The sequence below is a fragment of the Notechis scutatus genome, chromosome 1 (assembly GCF_049901735.1).
Source record: "Notechis scutatus isolate UNSWTSFEM ecotype Mainland chromosome 1, rNotScu1.2, whole genome shotgun sequence".
Classification (NCBI taxonomy): domain Eukaryota; kingdom Metazoa; phylum Chordata; class Lepidosauria; order Squamata; family Elapidae; genus Notechis; species Notechis scutatus.
This window is the reverse complement of record NC_142009.1, coordinates 317,000,417-317,020,526: the sequence shown is the minus strand read 5'-3', so window position 1 is coordinate 317,020,526 and position 20,110 is coordinate 317,000,417. Positions and strand designations below refer to the sequence as shown.

Sequence of the window (20,110 nt, the reverse complement as noted above, 5' to 3'; positions counted from 1 at the left end):
ATAAGATTAAAATAGCTTAGTGGTGGTAGAACCTTTTTTTTTAATTATTGGAGTTCAGCCCAGAACATCTATGAGAATTTTGCTGCCATGTATCTCCGTGCTTTCTCTAAGTGCTTGCTTGCATACCTGGCAGTTTTATCAAAACTGATATAAGAAAATGTTGTGCTCCTGCAGTGCCCACAAAAATTGCTGCTGCTGTGTTATTTTGCTTGAACAAACAAGCCCTGTTTTTAGGTGGATTATTATTATTCATTTTATTATTCTAGATATGGGGCTCTCCAACCTTGCAACTTTAAGACTTGTGGACTTCAACTCCCCGAATTCCCCAGCCAGCTTTGCTGGGAGTTGAAGTCCACAAGTCTTAAAGTTGCCAAGGTTGGGTACCCCATTCTAGAAAACTAGAAAAACGGTAGCATTGAGCCTTGGTTGAGAGTAATTGGCAGTTTCACTGATCAGCCAATGAATTAGTAATTCTATAGGCTAATGTGTTGTGTTTTGGCAATTTTCTACATTCCAAGCTAAATATATGGATGGATTTTCTGAAGAAGGACCTCTAGGTTTTTAATGCTTCAAAGTATTGAATGATTTGAGGAAAAAAGAGCAAGAGATTATGGGAGAAAATTAATTATCAGGGAAAAGAGAGAAGTAATCTTGATCCAGATATATTTTCATTAGATATTTTTTAATAGGATATTCACTGGCAATCCCCAGTCCCCCCTCTCCTGAGTTTCCTCAAACAAGCAGCACAATCTTGATTTTTTAAATTTAAGAAAACCAAGAAACCGAATGTGCCAAAAACAAACAAACAAACAAACAAAAAACAACAACAACCCATGACCATTTCAAGCCTATTCTCTCTGGCAGAAAATAATAAAATTATGCTTTTTTTAAACTGCCAAAAGACAAAGCAGTGGTTTTTTAAAAAATTTCTTGTATGACAATCCTTGACAGAGCCTAGCTATTATGGTCACAAAGTTGCCTTACTTAATGACTCGCACTTCTGCTGTCCCTGATGCAGTTTAGTAGTTCCTTGGGTGTGGGTGTGATGCCAGGCCTCCCAAGGACTCCCCCACCCCCTGAGGATCTCCATGCTTGGCTTCCCACCCCTTGTGGTCCCCACAAGTTTTGGACCTCCTTTCACACACACACACACACAGGTCCCTGCAGGTCTTGGTCCTGCTTCCCACCCCACCAGGTCCCCCACCTTCTCCCCCCCTTACCCCAATCATCGTTTGCACACTTAACCTTTAAAAGATCTGGAACTTGCACTGGGGAAAGAGGGCAGGCTGCTTCATCCCTCGGCAACTCTACTGGTCACATTGCTTTGTCCCAGAAAGTGGCTAAAATTCATTGTGGCCGCTCCAAAAATAGCGCCTGCTTCCAAGACGGATTCATGCGACCTAGGAAGGACTACCTACTGTATATAGAAGAGCTTCCTGACCATGAATAAAAGTTTAGCTGAGGTCCTATACATTTAGTTGTCTGCTGTGCTCACCTCATTCTGTCTTAAGTTTGGGTTAATAACAAATATGGGTATAAAGGCTGTTATGAAGCACTTCAAAAATCTATTATAGATATTTTGCTAACTAGAAGTCTCCCCATTTTCATTTTCCAAATATAAGCTTTTTTATGTGAGTCCTGCATTTGATTTGATTCCCATGAAATCCCTTGCATACAAGAACAGTTTTTAAATTTTAGAAAATTTTACTGAAAGTACAAAAATGGATCCAGATTTAGTTACACGTGGAACAGCCCCTTTGAAATCAGTAATTATATCTATCTTATATCCAATTGACTGCAGTGGATCTATACAAAAAAAAACGATTAGATCAGATTCTAGAGCAGAATATTCACCTTTTAAATGACCATACTTACAAGTACACAGTTAATGCTGTTTTATTAAAAAAAGTCAGACTTACGTTAGTTGTTTCAAACATTACAGGTTCTTAGATATTACAAAGCATTTGATGGTTGTATGATGTTTAATACAGAGATACACAACCTGATGCTTTGGGTTTTAAATACTGTCAGGTGTGGGCAGCGTACCTAATGGCAAGTAACTATGGAAACTATTTTAGAAAATGTGAGTGGGAATTACAGAGTTGCCTGTCTCTGGTTTTCTGTACAGGTAGTCCTTAACTTACAATGGTTCATTTAGTAACTATTCAAAGTTACAATGGGATTGAAAAAAGGGACTTATGAATATTTTGAAAATATTATGACCACTGTAGCATCCCCATGGTCACGTGATCAAAATTCAGATACTTGGGAACCGATTCATATTTATGAGGATTGCAATGTCATGGGATCACTTGATCACCTTCTGTGTGACCTTCTAACAAGCAAAGTCAATGGGGGAGCAAGATTCACATAACAACCATGTTACCAACATGACAACTTCAGTGATTCACTTAACAACTGTGGCAAGAAAAGTCATAAAATGGATCAAAACTCACTTGACAAATGTTTCACTTAAGAATCAAAATGTTGGGCTCGTTTAGAGAATTTTAGAGAAATCTGAGTGTTTAGCCTTCATGGGTCTTTTTTCCGCCCTCAAGAAAAAAATAAAGCCACATTTTTATAGACAACGTATTGAGTCATTGGGGTCACCAAAAGAAAAAGAGCTGAGGGACCACACGTTGCTCCTGCCCACAATACAACTTTACAAACTTGAGAGGCATCCTGTCCAATCCCATACTGTGTCCATGACTTTGTAAAGAGGAATTCATATGTGTGTGTGTGTGAGGGCTCCGTGTTGCTTTCAAGAAGAAAATCTTGTATATTGTATAATTGATGGCAGTCTGGTGCATTGCTTTGCCTCTTTGTTGAACTTTTCTCAGTTCTTCAGGGTGTGATGTGAGTCCAGTGACTTTCCAGATTCCTGACAGTATGAACTGGGAGGATCTGTTTTGAGTAGCAGTAATAAAAACAGCAGTCCCCAGCTGGAAGTTAGTCAAATCTCCAGTATCAGCACTGTGAATGCCAAAATGGAAAAAAACAAGTTTCTTAGGCTTGTTTTCTCTCCACTTCTGGGAGGAAAGACAGAGAGGATCATTTGCTTGACATCATGAAGAATCTTAACAAGGCAGTGAAAGTGTTTGACTTTGTACGTGTAGCCTCCATTGGCAGTAATAAAGCATGGTCGGAGATGTAGTTCAAATAGGAGTCCCCGTCGTGGCGATAAGACCTCGGAGAAAGCTGACTTTTCTCATCCTCTTATTTAACAGGATGTGTAATAAACACATTCGTTCATTCGTTCACTGACTTGCTTAGTTACCAGGGTTTATGTGCCACTAAACATTTGATAATTCTCTTCTTACAGTGAAAGGTTAAATACAACATAATAAAATAACAACACTAATCACTAATAATAACAAAAATTACTAAGAGAGAAACTAAGGCCCCCAAGAACAAAGGCATCTAGGATTCTAATTCTAGATCCCCTCCCAAGGCTTTCTTTATAGGCTATGGTTGGTGATTCATTATATGATGCAATGAGCTAACTTAGTAATTGGCGTGAGCATTTTGTGTGTTTAAACTTCCACTATATATGTGTGAAGATGAATTCTCCCTCTGCTTGCCTGTAGTCCCATTCAGTTCAGTCTTCCCCAGAGTATGTGAAAAAAGAGCCATCTAGGACAGGGGTCTCCAACCGTGGCAACTTTATGACTTGTGGACTTCAACTCCCAGAATTCCTCAGCCAATGCTGTCTGCGTGCCCTCCCTGTGCTCCATTTTTTCCTTTCTGAGTCCCAGGGAAGCATTCTGGGAGCAAAAATGTCCCCCTCCCAGGAGGTTTCCCTGACGCTCAGAAGGCCCCAAAACGGAATGCAGAGGGGTGCTGCGTGCCCTCCCTGTACTCCATTTTTTCTCTTCATGATCCCCAGGGAAGCCTTCTGGGAGCAAAAACGCCTCCCCCCCAGGCTTCCCTGAGGCCCAGAAGGCCCCAAAAATGGAGGGGGGGGGAAAGGTTTGCTGCCAAAAAAGAAACCACGCCTACCCAGTCACATGGCCATGCCTACCTAGCCACGCCCACAGAATTGGCTGTTACAAAATTTGATTCCCACCCCTGTTTTTCCTCATTAATATCTCTATGAGGATTTGTAGCCAGACCATATTTTTTTGGAAACATTCTGTTCCAGCCTTTACCAACACGGTTCCCTCCAGTTCCCCAGATTTTGAAAGCTTGCTTTAATGTGGCAATAAAAATTGTAAATAGGGAGTTAATAGTCCTACATCTAGAAGGCCCAAGGCTAATCTGGCTGGTTATTAACAGAATTTTGGATTACATGAAGTTGCTGGATCTGGCTTTTTCTCCTCTTTCTCGCACAGCAAAAGTCTTGCACTGTTTCCTCAAGCAGCCAGTATTAGGGATAACCCCAGAAAAGAAGTAGAGAGAAAAAAGGCTAAGTGATTTTTAGATTCTTTAAAACGTATAGTCATTTCCTTCTTTGAAGAAAATTAAAAACATTGGTGTCAGCTTGCTGTTTCTGTTTCAGTCAAAGCCTGTGATCTTTTTGGGAGTTGTGCAAATTGTAGTTTTACTATCTTTGTTTCTTAGCATTCTATAAGCTTTGAACTTAGTTAAAATTGAATCACAAAGAATTCAAGGTCTGCTTGAATGGCCTTTCAGGTTAAGCGGCTTTAATTACCACAACAGATAGACTTCTGAGTTTCCTAGTTGGACATCTTTGATTTACCACATCAATCTGCAGTTACTCCCAATGCAGTCTAATTACCTGCATCAACAAAAATTGCACTATATCTTTGGGACTAAAAATGGGTCATTCTTCTGAGACTAGACAAAGGCTATTAAGATGGTTACTTTTTATACAGAATAGTTCAGCAGGAGTTAACATTCGACAGAACAGATTTTTTAAAGGTGTACTGTTAATTTTTTTCAATGGCAACAGTGCTTTGCCCCTGGGGCCAGACACATTTTTTTTTTAAAAAAAAGGTTGCATGAAGATTGGACACTTTGCTGTATGTTCAACCAAACTCTATCCTTCTCATCCATTTTGCATTTTGATGCAATGTGGGTGGTCATCTCTTCTCCCAGCTCATCAGGGATCCTCCATTTTTATACATTCAGGCTCTGATCATCCAGTTGCTCAGAGTCCCGTCCCCCCCAACTCAGCTCATCTTTCAAAATTGCAGTATCCTGTGGGCGCCTTGTTTGAGTGCAGTATTCCACAAAAGAGTTTATTTAGATTCATGTTTAATTTTTTATGCCAATTTGATTTTATGAATTGTTTCTTCAGAATCATTATGGAGTTTTCTTATAGCTGTTATATCACTACTTTTTAAAAAGTGTGTTGTTTGGTTTATTTATCATTTGTAGAGTGACCAATTTTAACTTGCATGGTTTTGTTAGAATTCTTGGGTTTTGTTAAAAGCAATGCTAATCATACAGAAACCCCTCTCTCCCCTTTAAAAAGCTTTAAAATGCAATCTACACCCAGATTGCTACTATTGTATACATGGATCAAATGTAGTTCTGCTACCCTAAAGATCTGCTGAGCAGCCATTTGCTTCAGGGGATTCTTGCATGGCTTCCAATACCTGGGATTGTGGTTTTTGAATTTGCTGACATCCAACTGACTTCTTCAGGCTGTTACTGTACAGCATTACAGAAATATCAGCATCTAATAAGGAGTACAACTTCTTCCTTTAAGCAGTCATTGGCTGCTTTTATTGCTCAAACTTGTGGAAGCCTGCTTTGATGTGCTTATTAATTAGATTGATCCAGCTTTTTTCCCCCTTGACTTTTGTTTTTTGCAGGAAGAGCTAGCAAGCCTGACTCATAGATTGGTGCAACATAGATGTACTATAGTCATCTGTGTTTGATATGCCCCCACCTCCAAGCAACTCCATTTTGTGATCCTTCGATCACTCCATTAGCATTTGGAGTAAAAATATTTACAGTGTTTTCTATGCTCTATTTTCATTTTCCTCCCCTTTGTCCTAAAAAGTGTTGAAGAGCAGTGCGCTTCACAAGGCTAAGCATACCTAGTTATACTTAAGCCTTTTTGAAACCCCTGAAAAGTCAAATAACGTCATAGGATAAACATTTTCTCTGGCATTCTAAACATAGAAGGATTCAGAAGCCCTTATAAAGTCATATGACCTCATCAGTGAAAATGTGTCTTGGATACAGAAATGCCGACTGGCATTACCAGCAGGAAAAGTGGTGTTTGTAGAATATCTCTGGCACTAAACTTTGTGTTATTGTATGTTGTGTGGAAAACACCTCTCCTTTGGAGAGGAAATTAAGCAGGAAGACTCATATGTGCTATCTCTGTGAAACAGATGGGATAAAATATGCACCTTTTCATGATAGAAGCTTAGCACCCTGCTTATACAGATCAGACCAATTTTGCTTTGTTTTTAATAAGTGCTATCTTGTTCTTTGTACTCTTCTCTGTAATATTTTTCTTCTATCTCTGTTGTGTTCAGTTTTAGACAATTGTGTCTCGGTGCTTAACATTCCACAAAGTTTTTTTACTCTTTGAAAATCACTTATCTACTTGCATTGGAACACTTTTAGGGAGAAAATACTGGAAAATGTGTGTAAGCCTTATTGATTGTGACATAAAGCACCACAGTGAAACAGAAGAAAGAATTGAGGTCACCATGAATACACAGTTGAAAGTACTCAGAATAGGTCTTTAAAAAGAAATAGCCACCTTGTCACCTTCCATCCTCAATGGAATGTCTCTCTGAATTTATGCAGATATGTCACTGTTACGTGGACAACCACAATTGGACTGGGTCTCACTTGAAATAGTCCAATGCTTTTTGTGCTATCACTGCCTGGATGAATTTGCTGAGCTGTAGGACATGGTCAGCTTCTTTTGAGGAATCTATTGAAGAGCAGGGAGTGGATGCTCTCGATGTCTATCTATGGAGATTCTCAGTCATCGTGTTGTCCCAAAGTGCTTTTTCAAAAGGCAACTGGACTTTCTTTGTTTTCCCTTGAAGACGTTTCGCTTCTCATCTAAGGAGTTTCTTCAGTTCTGAACTGAAGAAATCAAGATCACGTAAGGTACTAATACCCCTCTATAAAGCCTAAGTAACACCACACCTAGAATACTGCATCCAGTTTTGATCATCGCTCTATAAAAAAAGATGTTGAGACTCTAGAAAGAGTGCAGAGAAGAGCAACAAAGATGATTAGAGGACTGGAGGCTAAAACATATGAAGAATGTTTGCAGGAACCGGGCATGGCTAGTCCAGTGAAGAGAAGGACCGGGGAGACATGATAGCAGTCTTCCAATATTTGAATGGCTGTCACAGAAAGGTAGTCAACCTATTTTCCAAGGCACCTGAAGGCCAGACAAGGAATAATGGATGGAAACTGATCAAGAAGAGATACAACCTGGAAATAAGGAAAAAAATTCTGACAGTGAGAACAATCAACCCATGGAACACTTGCCCCCGAAAGTCGTGGGAGCTTCATCAGTGGAAGCTTTCAAGAAGAGACTGGACTGCCATCTGTCAGAAATGGTGTAGGAAATGCTGCTTGGGCAAGGGAGGGTTGGACTAGTAGATGACCTACAAGGTCCCTTCCAACTCATTATTCTGTTGTTGTTATTATTATTCTGAAATATCTTCAAGGAAAAACAAAGACAGTCCAGTTGCCTTTTGAAAAAGCACCTTGGGCTTTCTATGTCTCTGCACAGCATTCTTCTTAGGATACATATTGGGTGCTGCTGCACTATCAGTTAGCTTCTGGTGTAATAGTGAAGCCCAGGGACTGTGCTGGTCAGGACGCTGCTGCTGTTGGGAGAGCAGAGTCTCTAACCTTTTAAGATGCTGAATTGAATTGAGTACTTTATCTGCAATACAGAAACTCTCAGTGTACATCCAAAACAACAACAACAACAACAACAATAATAAAATCTATTGTGACATTGCTGTCCTCTTATCAGGAGCTGCTTCTTAGAACACCTGCCAGTTTCTCAGCCTCTTTTTTTTCTTCCAAAGTCCACTTTTTGTGCGAAGCCTTTGATTCAGCCCAACACCCCATTTGCACTCTACCAGCACTCAGTGTGTGTTGCCAGCATTCAGTGGTAAAAGTAGCTGAATGTTAACAAGCAATTTCCATCCATTTTTCAGGATTTTGGACAGCTTTACACACGGGAAAAGGAGTGGTTTGCCAGCAGGAGGCCTCCCCATCTTTGCCTTTAATAGCTCACATCCCATCCATGTTACCTTTGTTTTTCCTTTCAGGGGCAATAGATCATGTCTGTTTTTCAGCATGCGTTAAGTTACACTCCCCTGTCATCTCCAGCCAGATAGAATTACAATTCAACACATCAGGAGGACAGCACATTGGGGAAGACTGGTTCAGGGCTTCCAATAAAGGTTTGCCCTCCAGGCTCACAGCGGTATCAGCAGCTTTTGTCAGGGTCATAAATCATCTATTCAGCTGTGGAATTAATTATATCACTCATTTTATTATTATTTTTTTAATGCAAACATTTTGTCTACTAATTGAAGTTCTCAGGGTGGATTTAATCTGAAGAAACTTGAGGTTTTGGCAGAGTTGAATGGCATTTGCATACTTACGTATTGTTTCACTGTGGTCCTCTGGGACACCCCCCCTCCCTCGGGTAGCCAGATGAGCTATTTGAAATGGAACAGCTTTCTGATTACTAAGTCTGATATTTTTATCCCATGTTAACAAAACAGCAGAGAATTTTGATAAATGCAGCAAAACGTCCTGCAAGCCTGAGCATCTGTGCTTGGAAGTAACTTCTGTTCAAATCAGTGGGATTCGCCTTTAGCTAAGAGGGCTTTGAGATGAGGTTGAGTGGATACATAAGAAAATGGGGTAGGAAATTTGGCACATTTAGCCAAGAATCACCTGATCATAAATGATGATGGACATGCAGATAAGCAAAAAGTGAAGATTTTGGGACTCGGGTCAGTTTGCAAGGATTTCATCTATTTTTTGTTATGTCAATTATTCAAAGTTGGTTTGTAATTGGAAATGATTGCTAGTTAGAGATGTGGTGATTCGTGTGCTGAAAATTCATTTCCAATCATTTCCAGCTTGGATGGGGAAATAATTCTTGGCTGAATTTTTTCTTAGCAACCCATTTTCAGATGGCTTAAAATTCTACTTTCAAAAAGTTGGTTATTACAACAGTTCAAAAAGGTACAGGTTATTCTCCCAACATACTAAGTTGGGTGGGTACCAAGACTAAGTCAGGAAAGCTGATTGCATAGACCATTTTGAGAGTTTTGTGATTGCATCAGGTCTACCTATGATAAACACTGGACCAGATCACAGTGGCTAATGAATTTTGGTTGGCAAGCCATTCCCACCCTTACTTTCCTGTTGTTGTTTTTTTAGCTGAAAAGTTATGCCACTGAAATTCAGCCACCCTGCCACTGAGGTTTAGCAGATTGATCTACTGTTAAATGCTGATTGTGACATCTGACCACCAGTTCTTCCCTAGTGAGAGCTAAAGAATAATCTTAACTCACTAATCTGGTGTGCATATCACACTAAGTCACAGGAAAACAACAACCAACTAACACAAAGTGGCTCCTGAACACATCATTCACCAATAGCACAGATTACAGGTAGTCCTCAACGTATAACTATTCACTTAGTGACCAAAGTTACAACAGCACTGAAAAAAGTGACTTATGACTATCACACTTACAACCCTTGCAGCATCCTTTAGATCAGGGGTCCCCAACCACCGGTCCGCGGACCGGTCCCGGTCTGTGGAACAAGTCCTACTGGGCGCTGGTTTGCTGGCGCCGCCATCTTTTTGATGAAAAGTGCTTCCGGTGAGCTTTTCCGGTAGAAAGCTCACCGGAAGCACTTTTCATCAAAAGATGGCGCCAACTAGCTTCGGTGAGCTTTTCCGGTAGAAAGCCATTTCTACCCGAAAGCTCACGAGCGCTGGCGCCATCTTTTTGATGAAAAAGTGCTTCGGTGAGCTTTCACCGGAAAAGCTCACGGAAGCACTTTTTCATCAAAAAAAGATGGCGGCGCCAGCTAATGCTGGTACCGGGCCGCGTCATAAAAAAGGTTGGGGATACCGGGCCGCGGCATAAGAAAGGTTGGGGATCACTGCTTTAGATCACCTGATCAAAATTTGGCCGCTTGGAAACTGGCCTGTATTTATAACAGTTGCAATGTCCTGAGGTCATGTGATCCCCTTTTACGATTGCCTGATAAACAAAGTAACGGGGAAGCCAGATTCACTTAACCGTATCACTAACTTAGCAACTGCAATGATTGACTTAACAATTGTAGCAATGAAGATCGTAAAATGAAGCAAAATTCACTTAACAACTGTTTCGCTCAGCAATGGAAATTTTGGACTCAGTTATCATAAGTCAAGGACTACCCTGTCCCCCATGCCTGGGAAAACATCCAGGTCTGCAAGGTTTTCTGAAGGGTGAAGAGAGTCAGGACCAACTGGACTTTGGTGATACGGTATTTCAGTGAGCAAGCTCAGCTACAGAAAAGGCCTCCTTCCTGCAAGATGACAATCCCTCATAGATGGGACCTACAGCATGCCCCTCCTGTGCAACCTAATGAAATGGATAGAAATGATGAGGATAAAGTAGTCCTTCAAATATCCTAGGCCAGTGCCGTGCAGGCACTGACAGTCCACAGCATCTATTGACCAGGAGTGGAAATATATAACTCCTATAAGAGTTATGGTGGTGGTGTTTTGCAGCTTCACGATAGCTTTTAGTCTTCTGTCCTAGAGATGTTTCTTGCTGAGTTCCAGTGTCGTCCTGCTTTGGATTCCTGAGATAAAGGGACAGAATTGACATTTCTCCAAAGCATATAAAGTGACACACTGATGCTGTTTCATGGGGATCCATAATACAATTATATTGATGTCTGTTTGTTCGTAAAGAGCTGGATTGCTAAGGTTTATATTAGTCTGTATTTTTAACAAACATGGGGTTTGGTTTCCACCCTGTGTTCTGGCCACAAGTTCTGTGTTTGCTTCAGATAAATTTCTAGGCTTCTTTCCAGGTGTAAGAGTAGAGGCATCAGTACAAGTTAGCTTAAGTCTGTGTTTACAATACCCCACCCAAAACCAAATCAATGGAAAAATATCCCAGTCAGGGCTAGTAGAATAAGCTACCCTATGTAAGCAACCAGAAATCTCCATTCCCCATAATGATGCTCTGTAGTCTGGTAATGAAATGTCTCTAAGAAGCTACCTTGAAGATTTATTGTTGTTTCTCTCCAAAATTCAATATGCTGGGTAAAATGTTAAAAGCCAGCATTGCATTCTGAGAACATTTACAATTTTGATGTTTTCCTGTTTTTATTTCTACCCAAATAACTATAGAAGTAATTTTAAAGGACCATTATATTGTGAGATCAATTCTTTCTTTTGTTATTATGCATATTACAGCATAGGTTTTTATAGCGTATGGCTGCATTTGTATATGTGCATGTTACTTAAACTTTGGACCCTTGCAAATCCGTCATCAGAAAGTCCAAAAGAAAAATGTGATTACCTGGCATAAGAAGTAAGGGAAAGGATTGCTTTTTGAAAGCTGCATAAGTCCTGATGCAGATGAATAACAGGTGATTGTATGCACACATAGCCTTAGTTATAGTATACACCCCATAGTTGGCTGGATTCACACTCCATGGTTTGCAAATTGTAACACACATAAGAAACCATCTGATTGCTTAGCCTTTGTGTTATTACTTCTGCAAATAAATCTGTGTCCCTCCTGATTTAGCCCCCCGAATATTGGCTGAAATACTGGTGGGTTGTAAATGCTTTACTAATTGAAGCCTGATCACATAATTTTATTTCTTCCCTATGGTTTTTAGGTGTCAAAGACCCAGTTGGCTATTGCAAGGGGCGAAACAAACTGATGCAAGAGCCCTGACAGTGGACTGAGATGGATTGGCTGTGACAACCTGCGGCTGGTGGAGGGGGGGGGAGGGAGTGGGGAGAGTGATGATGAAGAGTTCCTGCCGAGCTGGCCTCCACCGGGAACTGCTGAGTTCTGCATCCTCCTCCTTCTACCCAGTCAAACGGTAGGGATGCCGTGTGCCTTCTGTGGCCAAGTGAAATGCTCCAGAGCCTTCCGGCTTCTGCTTTGGGAATCACTTTCCTATTTGCTGCACTCATTGGCTAAGAAAACTAGCGTGGGGATGTCCCCAGGGATGCCTAGGTTTATAGGTTGCATCCCTAGCAAAATGGCAGGGTTTGATTTACAATACACTGTTTGTTTCAGAAATAGAAAAGGAAAGATCAGGCTGTTTCTGAATGGGGCATAGGAACCCATCAAATTATTTGAATTGTTTAAATACTGGATATCCAAAAAGGGATCCAGCAGCAAATGAACTGTCGTATAAACCAGCATCTCTCAGCTTAGCAACTTTAAAGCGTGCTGGCTGGGGAATTCTGGGAGTTGGTCCGCACATCTTAAAGTTGTTAAGGAACACTGATATAAACCACAGAGGAATTCTGGGAGAAGGTGAGGTTAGCAACTTAAAGCTGTATGGACCAACTTGCAGAATTGCCAACCCACTGGAATCAGCACCATCAGTTGTAGATTGTAGATTTTGCCACAAAATCAGTTGAGATTTCAGGAAAGCTCCTTTCACTCCTTTGGACCTTCCCTCTGGAGTCCTGGTGCTGTATAAGCAGTGCCAGCATCCCACTTGCCTCTTCAGCCTGGGATCCCCACATCAGGGAAGGTGGGATGAATACTACTTACATATACATGAGTGCAAAGTAACATGGTTCCTGATAAGCAGCTCGCTCGCTCTGGATCTCAGTTACTCTGCACGGCTACCTGTTCACAGCCTCTGTGGCTGCCAAAGATGCACCCACTGAGGCAGCATCATTTCCTTTTTAAAAAAAAATAAGATATTAAATAGACATGCTGAATATTCATTACTCTAAATAAAACCAAACCTCCAACCCTTCAAAAAAAACAAATTTGCTGTTTATTATCTTTCTCTGTATTTCTTTTAAGTATAATAGGTACCTTAATCCTGCTGAAATCTTAACAGATCTATTATATTTGTAATTTGAGAAAATGATGCTACCAATTTTCATGCTTGTAGCTTTCCATCACACAGTTGTCCTAAGAATAGGAAAAAAGAGAAAGAATTTGGGCTACATAAGGACCTTTCCATATGGTTTATCCATCCCTGATACAGTGATTTGCACTTGCAGCCCAACCCACAATGTAAATGATTCCAAATTTCATAAAGCAGTTTTAATCCTTAAATTCATCTTTACCCTTAAACCAGCAATTTTTAAAAAGTGTATCTTTTCTTTCTCACTCCCTTTCCCCTTTCCTGTTCAGAATATCTGGAATGCACTTAAAGCCCTATCTCAAGTTACAGAAGAAAGAGAGATCTTTTGAAATAAGCCTGGACTCTCCACGAAGCCCACCCATGAGCGAACAGAGATTGGCAAAAGATGAAAAACCTAGGAATCCCAAGCCAAACCTTTCACCCAACCCGCCTCTTTGGAAACCATTGGGGAACCTCTCGACCAATACACTCTGCAGTAGGAACATCAACCAAAGCCATGTGGAAGCACCCAGGGTCAAAGAGAAGAGAGCTACCCCGCCTGCCTCCATCCATCAGGGGGAAGAGGAAGAAGGACTGCTGGATATCTGGGCAGTTGTAAAGCCTGGGAACACAAAAGAGAAAATAGCCTTTTTTGCAGCCCAGCTATGTAGTGACACCCGAGTATTTTCCATGAAGAACAAAAGCACCTGGGACATAGATGGACGAGCAACCAAACGCCGGAAAAAGTCACTAGATATCAAAAAGGCCAAGATCCACTTGGAAAGGATGAGAGAGGCCAATGCGAGGTGCTACCAGCCCGAGCCATTTGCCTGCGGCATTGAGCACTGCTCTGTACATAATGTGAATGATGGTGGTGAGGGGGGGTTCCCTGGTCGGCCATTATCAGTTGTCGAGATGGTTGCTTTCCTGGAGCAAAGAGCAAGTGTTTTGCTGGCCAGTTGCACCAGAAACTGTCCCAGTGCCTCTGCTGTGCCCAGGTTTGCCGGGCAACCTAAAGTTGCCCCTTCTGCTCCTGGATTCTTTTCTGACTTCAGGGCTTGCGAGGTTCCATCTGAAAAGCCACCCTGTGGCAGTCACAGTGTGGAGCAGCAGGCTGAGCCAGTACGTGTCTTGGAGATGGTTGCAAAGCTTGAATCGGAGTGCCTGAGGCGCCAAAGTGAACGTGAAGCGGGGAGCTTGTCTAGAAATAGTAGCTTCCGGCGGAATGTAGGGCGAGTGCTCTTGGCAAGTGGAATATTACCAGAGAACGAGTCTGACAAGGTATCATCTCTGGTCCTCCACCAAGAAGAATGTAATGGTGAGAAGGTGGGGTGGGGATCAAAGCACAATGGTTCAGTGGAAGATAGTTTATGGGAAGGTCCATCTTCTGGCCAGTCTTCCTTTGAGGATTCTCTTGAAGGCAACCATGATCTTCAGCATGTGCAAGGAACCATATCTGTCAACTGGTATGACTCTCAAAACGCCACTGAGTCACATCCCTTGAAGTATTCAGAAGCTGTTCAGATAACTCCACATTTCTTATATAACAAATCTTCAACTGAATGTACACCAAAAGAATCACTAGATGTTCCTAGTTTGAATGCAAATGTGAGAGTGAGTGAATCCCTAAATATTAGCATATCTGCCAGCAAGTTAGATCAGAGTTGCAAAATCCCCCAATCTTCTGATTTGAGCTTTGGTGAAGATTCTCTTCCAGGAAGACTTTTCTTGCTTTTATCCAAATGTGAAATCTCCCAAGAGTGCCTGCAGTCAGTAGAGTCTCCTACGGAGGAATGTCCAGCAGGGACCCAAGGAAAGGAAGCTTCCTCTGCTGACCAAGTTTGTATGAGAAGCCATGTTTTAGGTGACTGCCCTGATGTTTCCTCAGAGAATGCACTGCAGATCCTTGACTCATCTCATCTAAAGAGGCAAAGGTCTCATGACTTTTTGGAAACCAGGTTTAAGATCCAGCAACTATTGGAGCCCCAGCAATATCTGGTCTTCCTGCCCCACCACATTATGGTGAAGATATTTGGCTTATTGCCCACCAAGAGTCTGGTAGCACTCAAATGCACTTGTGGATATTTCAAATTTATCATTGAGTACTATAATGTCAGGCCAGCAGATTCACGCTGGGTTCGTGATCCACGCTATAGAGAAGACCCTTGCAAGCAATGCAAAAAGAAGTACACCAAGGGTGATGTTTCGTTATGTCGGTGGCATCCCAAGCCCTATTGCCAAGCTTTACCTTATGGCCCTGGGTACTGGATGTGTTGTCACAGATCCCAAAAGAATGTCCCTGGATGCAAGTTAGGCCTTCATGACAATCATTGGGTCCCCGCCTGCCATAACCTTAATCGTGCGATTCACAAGAAATCCAGGGAAATAGATGAGGACTGCTAGCACATTCTGCACGTCTTTTGGGAGCCTCAAATCATGGGTAGGAGGAGAATTCCATGCCTTGTGATGTTTACACTGTGTATAGTTTGTGGGTGATTTTTCTTTCCCTCTTCCACAGGGCTACGAAACTGCACATACTTTAAGTCACAAAGGCCTTTTTTTACCTTTTAGAGAAAAGATTGTGTTTAGCCCACCCGTGTACATAAGTGCTCTAGAGTAGCTTCATCTTGGGTGTCTGACAGCCAGTTGAACAACATCAAAGTGCGGCAGTGCAGTGCCTCAAGTGTTTGCGGCTACAGTCCTGTGTTTTAAAAGTGTCTCGTTTTCAAATCTGTATATCGTGTATAAAATATACATTTATATATATAAATATATATAAATATATATTAACATGGTTTCTGAAAAGAAACTCTAAATATGTAAAAAAAAAAATCAATCTTCAAAAATGATGGTTTAACTGGACAACCTTAAAACTAGACTAGAACACATATGCGGTAGGTTATATTTGAGGGTGGTAGCAGGAAAAAGAAGACTCTTGTCACATAGCAGGAGAGCTCCAGTCTATTGCATCCACCTTACCTTGGGGGGTTTTTTTACTTAATAAAATGTGCATTCTAAACCTGTCCTTTTATCATTTTTTTTCTTCCCAGTTCTTAAAAAAAGTACTTAAGTACCTAGTACTTAAAAGAAATTATTTGGGCATTAAATGTGTATTTTGTAGCACATTATTTTTTTTCTTTTTTAAAGGCAGCAGGTTCTAATATCAAAGATATGAGAATGAATATTACAGATGTTAACTGTGCTTGACAAATTTTGCAAATCCTAGAAAATTTTATCAGCCGTCACAAATTAAACCTACACTATTGTTTTTCAGACATCGACAAAGTTTTCTTGAGATTGCTAGTTTGCATAATAAACATTGACCTTGATCAAATAACATACTACTAACCTATACTTATGTGTATTTACCTACATATTACGTAATTTGTATGGTGCCAGTTTCAAAATAAACCTAGACTCTTCTCCAGATATAACTGGTTAATAGGAGAGTCTGGGATTTAATCAGTAACGATGGCAAACAACTCAATCTTGTACTAAAAGCAGCTGCTTACCTCACAAAGCAACTTTCCTCATAAATCATATTTTGATTACTGAAGAGCAAGATTTATGTGCTTGATTCTCTTTATAATCAAGATCTTTTTTCAGGCTTCAGTCTGTGTTTATTGTAATCTCCTTGGGTTGGTTCTTCCTGAATAAGTTGTTACTCTTATGGAAAATTCATGAACAAAATAGTTAATTTTAAGAAATCCTAAGAAAGTCATGAAAGCAAATAAGGACATCAAGGAATAGATTTATCCTTAGCTTGAAGAATTCCCTTCTTTCTCTCTGGATTCTACATTAGTCAATATGTAGCAATAGCAGTAGCACTTATATACTGCTTTACAGTGCTTTATGGGCCTCTCTAAGCGGTTTACAGAATTAGCGCATTGCCCTCAACAGTCAGTCCTCATTTTACTCACCTCAGAAGGATGAAAGGCTGAGTCAACCTTGAGCCTGGTGAGATTTGAACTGCAAAAGTAGCATGAACTAGCATGTAGTACTCCACGCTAACGACTGTGCCACCATGGCTCATATATGTGGTCCTATATCCTGAACAGTGGTTTAATTGCTTAATTGAATTGTTTAATTTTCTACTTAGCATAAAAAGGAGATACTACAAATATTTTAGAGCAGTGTTTTTTGAACTTGGCACCTTTAAAAAGTAAAAAAAAGCAAGATGAGAAATCCCATAATATTTTTCGGAAAGATTGGTCAATTTCATGAATTGTTACGTGCTCTGCAAATTACACCTTCAAGATACTGCACATTAAAAAAAAAAAAAACACCAAACCCTATATAAAGCAAAAGATTGAAATGATTTTTACAGTTCATACATTTGAGGCAAAAAATTTAAATTATTTTAAAGAAGAATACACTCAGAGAAATAGGAAGCAATGTTTTATTTGTCAGTACTGTGTTTCTTTTAAAAAGCCACATAGAGATAAATGGAGAAGTTCAGAATAATTTGAGAATTTCAGCAATGCAAATAAACCAAGTGTAGAAATCCCTTAAGGAGAGACAACAGCTCAGCTGGCTTAAATATTGGGAAGTGATGGGAGAAGATTTTCAGTTAAGAGAGGAAAATATAGGAGAAATTGCTATGTTCTTAAGGAAACCAGGCAATAATTTCTAATCTGAAAGGGTAATGGGAACCTTAATTTGGCCATTATCTCCTGTAAGGCAGGGGATTTGTCAACTTTAAGGTTTGTGGGCCTCAATTCCCAGAATTCCCCAGCCAGCCATGAGGAAGTCCCCAAGTCTTAGCAAGGTTGGACACCCCTGCTCTTAATGTTTTGTCAAGAAAACATCGGTTGGTATCCTGCTTTTTGGAGGAGGCATCCAGACTTTATTTTGAAGGGTTGGGTTCAATTTGGCAGCCAAGAGCCGAATCAGAGATTGCAACAGCTGGGAAATCTATTGTATCAGGGCAACACACACCTCATGGCATTTAACAACAAAACCCTCTCTTGGTATTGGTGCCCTTGCAGATCTCAGTTTCAGATGAAAACATATTTCAAGAGTTGAAGGGTTAACATTTTACAAACTTTATCACTCATAAAGGTCACAGCATCTTCTCTGGTTTTGGGGAGTGTAGATTGGGAGCACACTTCCTATGAAAAATGAAACGGCATTTTAAGCCATACGTGGGGGGGAAATATTTACTTTATTGTCATTGCACATCGTACACGAAATCAAACCCCATCTTCAGTGCACATCATGACCATGACAATAAACAGACATCCTTCACCCTTCACACATTGAACCGGAAACCCCCAACACCACACCAACACTGCACTATACAGCAGAATTCAAAAGAGCTACTGCCCCAGGATAGAAGCTGTTTTTCAGCCTATTTGTCCTTGTTTTTATTATTCTGTACGTCTGCCAGATGGTGATAGTTCAAAAAAAAAAAAGGGGGGGGGTTCCCAGGATGAGATGGATCTTTGAGAATGTTTTGAACTTTCTTAAGGCAGTGGGAGCTATAAAGGTCTTCCAAAGAGCTCTTCCAAATATTTCTTAAAAATGGACAACTAATGGACAAATAGCCACCAAACAGCATAATTGTTATGTGCCACCCAGGGTCACCTCTTGTGAGATGGGCAGTCATAAATTTGATACAGTGGAGCTCAACTGGAATTCTTCAGACTGAAAGCACTTTACCAGCAATATGGTGGCCGTCTTATGACTATGTTATTTTCCTCTTTGTAAATATTTTCTTTTTTCTTGGTCAGTTGCTTTTATTAGATCCATGTAAAATAAGAATCTCTTAAAACCAATCCCAAAAAAGGCACTTGATAGAGGGGCAACCAGACTTGCACTTTTGAAATTTCATGGTAATCACTTATTTGTAGTTAGTACAGTAATTAGACAACCAATTGAGAGAATTGGTATCGTTCATTAAAGAACTGAAATCAGTTTCTTCACCATTTTTGTCCTAAGTTCTTGAGGCAGCTACTCTCTTGCGTATTTCCCATGCATATTACTATACCTACCATCCCATTTTCTTTTAATTACTAACAGGAATAGGATTGTGATGTTGCTGAACTACAGGACATAAAGCTAGAACAAAGATGACTATATACAGTAATCTGCATGTATGTATGTATAGGCATGAGTAAGGTTTTAGAGTTGGAAGGGACCTTAGAGGTCTTCTAGTCCAACCCCTTGTTCAAGCAGTGAACCCTGTATCATTTCAGACAAATGGTTGTTCAATCTCTTCTTAAAAACTTCCAGAGTTGGAGCACCCACAACTTCTAGAGGCAAGTTGTTCCACTGATTAATTCTTCTCACTGTCAGGAAATTTCTTAGTTCTAGGTTGCTTCTCTTCTTGATTAGTTTCCATCCATTGCTGCTTGTCCTGCCTTCTGGTGCTTTGGAAAATAGGTTGATCCCCTTTGTGGCAGCCCCTTAGATATTGGAACACTGCTATTATGTCACCTCTAGTCCTTTTCATTAGACATATCCTATTCCTACAATGCTCTTTCTAGGGTCTCAACATCTTTTTTATATTGGTGCAATCAAAACTGGATGCAGTATTCCAAGTGTGGTCTTATTATAAAATGATATTAACACTTCATGTGATCTTGATTCTATCTCTATTAATGCAGCCTAGGACGGCGTTGGCTCCTTTGTAATATTTAGCTTGTAAAGTTATTTGAAGAAAGACCTACATGGTTTTCAATTTGTCATGCAGAATAGCACATTCTAGGTAAGATTAAGGATTCATTAAACGCACTACTGCCTGCCTAGGACCACTCAACAAGTGTGGGTCAAGCTGGCAGGAGTAGCAAACATTCCAGAAGATAGGGTCAGAAGGATCTTGACAAACTTGGAACGCTAAAGGTAGACTTGAACCCTATCAAAATGAAATTCAGTGGTGAAAAAGTAAGGCTATACATTTAGGCAAGGAAAACCAAATACCCAGGTACAAAGGCCAACGTAGTCCTAGGTTACATTAACACAGATAGACTCAAGATCATGTGAAGTGTTAGTACCACTTTATAATGCCTTGATAAGATCACATTTTGAATACGTCATTCAATTTTGGTCGCCACTATATAAAAAAGATGTT

At 40.4% G+C, this 20,110-nt stretch overlaps 1 protein-coding gene across 11 annotated transcripts in view; it reads left to right on the top strand.

Moving 5' to 3' along the window:
- FBXO34 (F-box protein 34) overlaps positions 1-16,057 on the top strand; it is a 67,233-nt gene extending 51,176 nt beyond the window's left edge. For all 11 annotated transcript variants that reach the window (XM_026670219.2, XM_026670218.2, XM_087952433.1 and 8 more), the window contains 2 exons: positions 11,836-12,045; positions 13,329-16,057. In XM_026670219.2, coding sequence (XP_026526004.1) covers positions 11,966-12,045; positions 13,329-15,441 — 2,193 coding nt within the window. In that variant the 5' untranslated portion in view covers positions 11,836-11,965 and the 3' untranslated portion in view covers positions 15,442-16,057. The remainder of the gene's footprint in view (positions 1-11,835; positions 12,046-13,328) is intronic.
- The last annotated feature ends 4,053 nt before the right edge of the window (positions 16,058-20,110 follow it).